Genomic DNA, 6,611 nt, shown 5'->3' with positions numbered 1-6,611 from the left:
AAAAAGTTCAAGGCGTTGTTGTGAAAAATATGATACGAATGCTGGTTCGTAGAAAATATATAAAAGTCTAAATGTGCCGTTTCTTTTTGAATGGGAGGATGACAAGGGATGGGTATTAGATCGGTCCGAATATTGGTATCTGGTTCTGATTCGGTATCACGCTACAATGTTGGGATTTGGAGCATCTTGAACCTTTCATGGCGGTCATGTGACTCGAATTTGGAACTTTATGTGGAAAAAGGAAGAGGAACAAATGAGTGGTGTTGCCGTAACAGGCGAATGCTCAGGAATCCTGGTGCTTCTGGGAATCTGAAATCGTAGCCACAAGAACCCAACTTAATCCAAATCGCACTTGACAATCTCTGGACCCGCTTTCTCGTGGAATCTTCAAATCCCCATCAAACTCTTTTTTACGGGTTCTTCCTTTTTTGTTGAGGAATGTTTAAATCGAACTTTTTATTGCATTAGATTATAGTTTTATTTTTCTATTTTTTTAGAGTTCATCATCCTAGTGGAAGGAGAAGCTTTTTTTTTTTTTCATAAGGACACTAATGAATAAGAACTAAAGTTTAAACCCATCAAAAAAATTATTAAACCATTTAAATGTACAAATCAATGCAGTAGGTAGGATGTCAATAGATTGGATTCGAATCAGATGCCTTTTCAGATATTCACGTATTCGAATTTAAATTTGGATTCAAATTCGAATAAAGAAAAGTTATATCTGAATCCGAATCTGATTTTATAATCCGAATTTTAAATTGGATTTTGTCAATTTTTAAAATTTAATAGCATTAGATATAAGATATTTGTCTAAAAATGAATCTGATTCGAATCCAAATCGAATTGGATATTTATGTATATCCACATCTGATCCTTTTCTTATTGAGATATAAGATCAGACCCTACCCCTCTTATCTTAATTTGACAATTTTTTCAATGCAAAAAAAAGTAGAATAAAGACCATAAGTGTGGATCTTAGATCTAAAAACATTTACATTTGCCTTTTTGTCTTTATGAAACATATATTTTACCATTGATCTTTTGCCACATCAATATGCTATATAGATCCACATCAAATCTATATAGATCCATTAATTTTGGAGTAATCAATGCCTAAGTTGTGGGGCGATACAATGTTAACTTATAAAAACCATTAATATATAGTTCTCCTCTTTGCTTAGTGCTCCAAGACAAAGGCTGACGGGAGGTGGCTTCTCGGTAATTGTCAAAGGTTCCAAGCCCGTCCAAGAGAAACATTCCTTTATAAAAGGGCGTCGGTGACTTTGTTTCGAAGGCTCGAAATTAAATTCAAATTGCGTAACGGCCGACACTGGAACGTCCATGACCCTTCTCGCCCCTGCCAACAAAGGGGCATCGCAGTCCTTCCTCGTATCCACGCTACGCGTTCTCTGCAGCCAAGAGAGGCTAAAAGAAGCCATTGCTACTCTAGATATTCTCAACCAACAGGCAGAATTAGTCCCTCCCCGAATTCTGTCGTCTCTCCTCGACTTAGCGGCTAAATCTCGGTCTGTAGAACACGTTTCTAAAGTTCATTCTCAGATCGTTGCTAACTGCCCTGGATCGTACGTTCTCCTTTCCACTAAACTCATCAATGCTTACGGTAAATGTGGAAGTGTTCATGATGCGCGCAAAGTGTTTGATCAAATCCCCAGACGAGATATTCGATCATATAATGCAATGCTTCATGGGTATTCAAGGAACCGCCTCTTTGAGGATGTCATTCGCCTATTCCTGCATTTGGAAGGGACCGACTTAAGGCCCGATGGTTTCACGTACCCACGTGTGTTGAAGGCTTTTGGAGCTCTTTCAAAGGTTTCTGAAGGAAAAAGGATCCATTCGAAGCTCATTAAGTCAGGATTTGGATCGAGACAGGCCATGCAAAATGCATTGATTTCCATGTACTCGAGATGTTCATCCTTAGACGATGCAAGGCAAGTGTTCAGTGAAATGCAACAGCGAAATGTCGTCTCTTGGAACTCCCTGATTGCAGGTTACGAACAGAATTCTCTCTGGGATGAGGCCCTTTGTCTCTTTCTTGATATGTTAAATGGGGATGCAGTGCCAGACTCCGTGACAATCGTTAGTGTTCTTGCAGCATGTACTGCACTTGGTGATTTAAAGAAGGGGATGTGGGTTCATGATTATCTTTCATCTCTTGGATTTTCTGATGATGATATCTTGGTGAACAATTCACTTATCGCTCTATACGCAAAATGCAATCAGATGGTCATTGCTGGTCAACTTTTTAGTAAAGTGCGTGAAAGGGATGTTTTCACTTGGACATCTATGATTTCAGGATATGCACAGGCTGGGGCAGATGAGGCAGCACTCTTGTTTTTCCAGCAGATGCATGTTGCTGGGGTGAGGCCTAACAAAGTAACATTTACTAGCGTGCTTCCAGTTTGTGCACGCTTGGCTGCTCTTAAAGTGGGCAAACTAATTCATGGGTTGATGGCAAGACTTGTCTCTGAGTTTGATGATTTTGCCGCTTGTTCTTTGTTGGATATGTACTGCAAGTGTGGGAATTTAAGCGATGCTCGAGAACTTTTCAATGAAATTCCTAAAAGAGCACTTGTCTCGTGGAATGCTATGATCAATGGTTATGGAATGCATGGATATGGAAAGGAAGCTAGCATTCTATTTGAACAGATGGAGAACTTGGGTATAAGGCCAGACCATGTCACCTTTGTAGCACTACTTTCAGCGTGTAGTCATTCAGGGATGATCGAAGCAGGGATGCATTACTTTGACACTGTCATGAATAGATACCGAGTTCCTCGTAGAACTGAACATTATGCATCTATTGTTGATCTTCTAGGCCGAGCTGGAAGATTGGATGATGCATGGAAACTTATTGAGAGGATGCCAATTCCTGTGGATGCAGATGTGTGGGGAGCATTGCTTGGTGCTTGTAAGATACATGGAAACATCAACATGGGTGAATATGCGGCAAAAAAACTGTTTGAGTTAAAGCCTCAGAAGGCTGGGTATTATGTTCTCCTGTCAAACTTGTACAGAGCGACTGGTAAACAGAATGATGTGGCCAAACTGAAGCTGCTAATGAAAGAAAAGGGAGTGACAAAAGATTCTGCTTACAGTTGGATTGAGATGGGCAAGGATGTGCATGTCTTTGTTGCTTGTGATCATCCTGAATCGAATGGCATTTGTGGCATCATAAAATGCTTGGAGGCACATGCAGAAGATGAAAGAAGGAAAAAACTCAAAGAGTGTAGTGAGTTCAGCTCATCTTTACACTGATTTTTTCTTTTCTTCTTTTTTCCCCCATTTGGTGCTTCGGTAAAGGATTTGACAGTGGTCATCGCAAAGTACATTTATGCACAGAAAATCTTCTAGAATACTATGAATCATTGTTATCCCTGAGCTTTGAACAGTGAACGATTGCTGTGGATCATCTTGCTGTTGTGATTCGGGGAATTAACTTATCAGCTGTTGCAGCTGGCAGTTGATTGCACAAATGACATGTATCTCTTTTATAACCATCTGAAGATGCTGAATGTAATTATTGAAAGAAAGATATTGAAGTGTTGCCAGTGATTTTCAATCAGAAATAAATTTTCAAGATCTTTTTTTGTTTTTTTTTTGTAACCAATAATACCATGAACGAAGATGTTTACGTTATGGAAATTTGTGGCCGTGACGATTTCGTCGTCACCTTTTACCTGTCTCGCATTTGAATGCTGATTGCAGAAATAAACATATCCTTTACACTGGTTATTTGATTTACTTTTTAAGACCAATTGTAAGTTTGTTAAAGCTTCGCCGGGAGTACGCTCCCCACCTTTATTAAAAAAGAATTAAGTTATGAACAGAAAAGAATGTTTACATCAACCAAATCCGAAAACAAGCTACTAAAACCCTGTAGCTCCGTACCAGAGAACGATCAAAACTGCCACCTCCAATAACTCAGGAGAAAACCTTAAGCAAATAAACTAATAAAGAAATCACCGCCATTTATGCTGCAAAAACTTCCTGATTGCTTCTTTTGCTATTCTTTCTTTATTTTCTTTTGCTGTTGATGAACCCACGCAACCGCTCTCCTTATCTACTGCTCTGTTTTTCTTATTCTCCTGCTCTTCGCCGTCTACCTAACAGACCAAAAGCTCTTTCCTCTTTTCCTCTTCGTGAGTTACCACCTCAAGACTTGGGAAAGCGTACGCGGAAAGCATGGTTTAAAAATGGTGTAAAAATTATGGCACCTGTGGTAGTCACCTAAAGTGAAAGACGAAATCCATTCCATATATCCAAAAAGAAACTTCATCTCAGCTCTCCCAATTCTAACAACTTGAGTTTATCTCTTTATTTCTTCTTAATGTATTGTGTTTCTCTTCTTCTGAATATCTATTGATGACCTCCTCATTAACGGTTTTAAGCGGCTCAAAAGATTTTTTCTAGTAACGGTTTCATATTTGGTTCTCGTTTAGTTTCCAGAATTTCACAAGTTCGATTCTGAATCTGGTTCTCTAAGAGACCATGACTGGAAGGATTGGCTAGCAGAACAACTATTGCAAGTGCCCTGTGCCAGTCCTGCACCATTAAATTGCTCAGCGCGATCTTTACAGTCTGTGCTAACTCAAACAGCAACGCCTGGCTCAGTTTCCCACATGGCTGACGTGTGAAGAGCCCCGCTTAGGATTCTGTTATCTTAAATAATAAGGATTCATGCGTCAAGAAGTTATCCAACGCTGATAAGGCCGTTGGATAGTTAACTTCAAATATGCAAAATTCAACATGTCGAGCACATAAAGGTTTATAAAGTCTGGAAAGTTAACCTGCGTCTACCACTAGCTTACCTCACGGCCAATCCTGTTCATCATCAATGTACCCAGCACGTTGAAATTCATGTTCACTTTGTTCAGCATCATTGGCTTGAAGTATGTCATTCTCTACTAGAGATCAATAATGACCAAAGCTATTTGCCGGCAAAGAGTTGAAGGTCTTAGGATCAGCTCAACGCCCTTTCCAGGCCATTGGGCAGGCTTATATATTACAACAGATCTATATCTCAATCTAAATCTGGCGAGGATGGTACTAACCAGTCAAAAGGCGGTTTAAGATGGTCCCAAGATCCAACGAGAATCATGCAAAACTCTCTACAGCTCCTATTTCCGAAAGTAAAATATTGAAAATTCTTATTCATCCTAAAATGAACACAGCAAGTGTGTGAAAAGTTGGAAATAATGTAAATAGCACCTTGAGCGAGCGAGAAATTTGAAGGCCATGGATGTTTGAACACTCCGTGAATCCCACCACATTACATTGTGTTTCTCCAAATTATGTCTAACCTACAGCCGTGATGATTATAACCGGTGTACATATATGCCAGGGATTGTTACAGCCAGTATAAATGTGTACCAATGGCAAATGGCCGCTCGCTTCTATCTATACCGGTGGTCATTAGTCACCGCTGTAGACTATAACGGTGATCGATACCACCGGTAGATCTTACCATAACTGATCTCCCCGCGGCACATGCTACCAATATTATTTGAGGCATACACCTCAGGCCCCGGTTATCGCTCACCGCTCTCACTGTTTTGTGATTAAGGGTTCTGTCATTTTCTATTTTCTAATCACATAGTTATATTTTTGTTTAGTTTTGAGCAGCATGGTGGAATTGATCTCCTGTTGGATAAAATCCTAGAATTTAGCATTGTTTCTAATTCCCCCCTGGAAACATGTCATGCATGCGATGTTTGTTTCTAATTTTTCTGAATGTGTTGGAGTGTATATAGGGTTGCGGGAAGACGATCATGTTGGGAGTGGAGACGGGCGGCGCACCATTCTGCATCACGTTCATTTTAATAAGAAACATAACTTGAAGGACAATGAATGGCAGCAAGATATTGGTAATTTTAGATCTTTCTTAAGTTGGTGACAGGGACAGTTTACCTTATTGTGATTTTTTTCTACCACCACTACAACTAGATTACTTGAAAATGGCATGGATAATGATCTGCCCTTTTTTCCTGCATTTCGTTAATTTTCTCAGAAATCCATAAAACCTTTTAACGTACTTATAAAGAACTGATGTCCTTCATGGATTATATCTTATTCATTGTTTAAGACTAATATGAGTATGACGATAGTTCTAAACCATGTCTAGAATACAAGAGCGGCACAGAAAACCTGCAACAGACAGAAGAAGGTGAAAAAACTAACTGAAATCAAATGCCATGAATTACAAATGGACAAAAAACTACAAGTAAAATCAAAATCACTAATGATAGTAACAATAATAATAATAATAATAATAATAATAATAATAATAATAATAAGAAGAAGAAGAAGAAAAGAAAAGAAGAATATCAGAGAAAGGCTGCATGATATACAATCTGCTAGTATTTCGTGGAAAAAAATATATACAAACATATACTAGAAAGTTGGTAATATTATCAACAAAATATTAACTGGAAATGTGCTTTTTATTTTTATTAGTTGCTATATATTCAACTCTTCAAAATAAATATTGATGTAAAGAACTTGTACACACACATACATACATATGTAGAAAGAAGTACTGGTAGTGGTATGCACAGGTGCAGACAATCTAAAATGTTCACAGAATT

The 6,611-nt window shown here is 38.6% G+C and overlaps 1 protein-coding gene across 1 annotated transcript; it reads left to right on the top strand.

Moving 5' to 3' along the window:
• Positions 1–1,344: 1,344 nt before the first annotated feature.
• Positions 1,345–3,282, top strand: LOC116260426 (pentatricopeptide repeat-containing protein At1g11290, chloroplastic-like). The gene has a single exon (XM_031638763.2). It carries the CDS (start codon positions 1,345–1,347, stop codon positions 3,280–3,282), a length of 1,938 nt encoding a protein of 645 aa, XP_031494623.1.
• Positions 3,283–6,611: the final 3,329 nt, after the last annotated feature.

The sequence above is a fragment of the Nymphaea colorata genome, chromosome 9 (genome assembly GCF_008831285.2).
Source record: "Nymphaea colorata isolate Beijing-Zhang1983 chromosome 9, ASM883128v2, whole genome shotgun sequence".
NCBI lineage: Eukaryota > Viridiplantae > Streptophyta > Magnoliopsida > Nymphaeales > Nymphaeaceae > Nymphaea > Nymphaea colorata.
Note: the sequence above shows the minus strand (reverse complement) of the source record. Positions and strands in the feature narration are given on the sequence as shown.

Excerpts from the sequence above, each read along its gene's own strand:
- LOC116260426 (XM_031638763.2), top strand. The coding sequence starts at position 1,345 with ATGACCCTTCTCGCCCCTGCCAACAAAGGGGCATCGCAGTCCTTCCTC.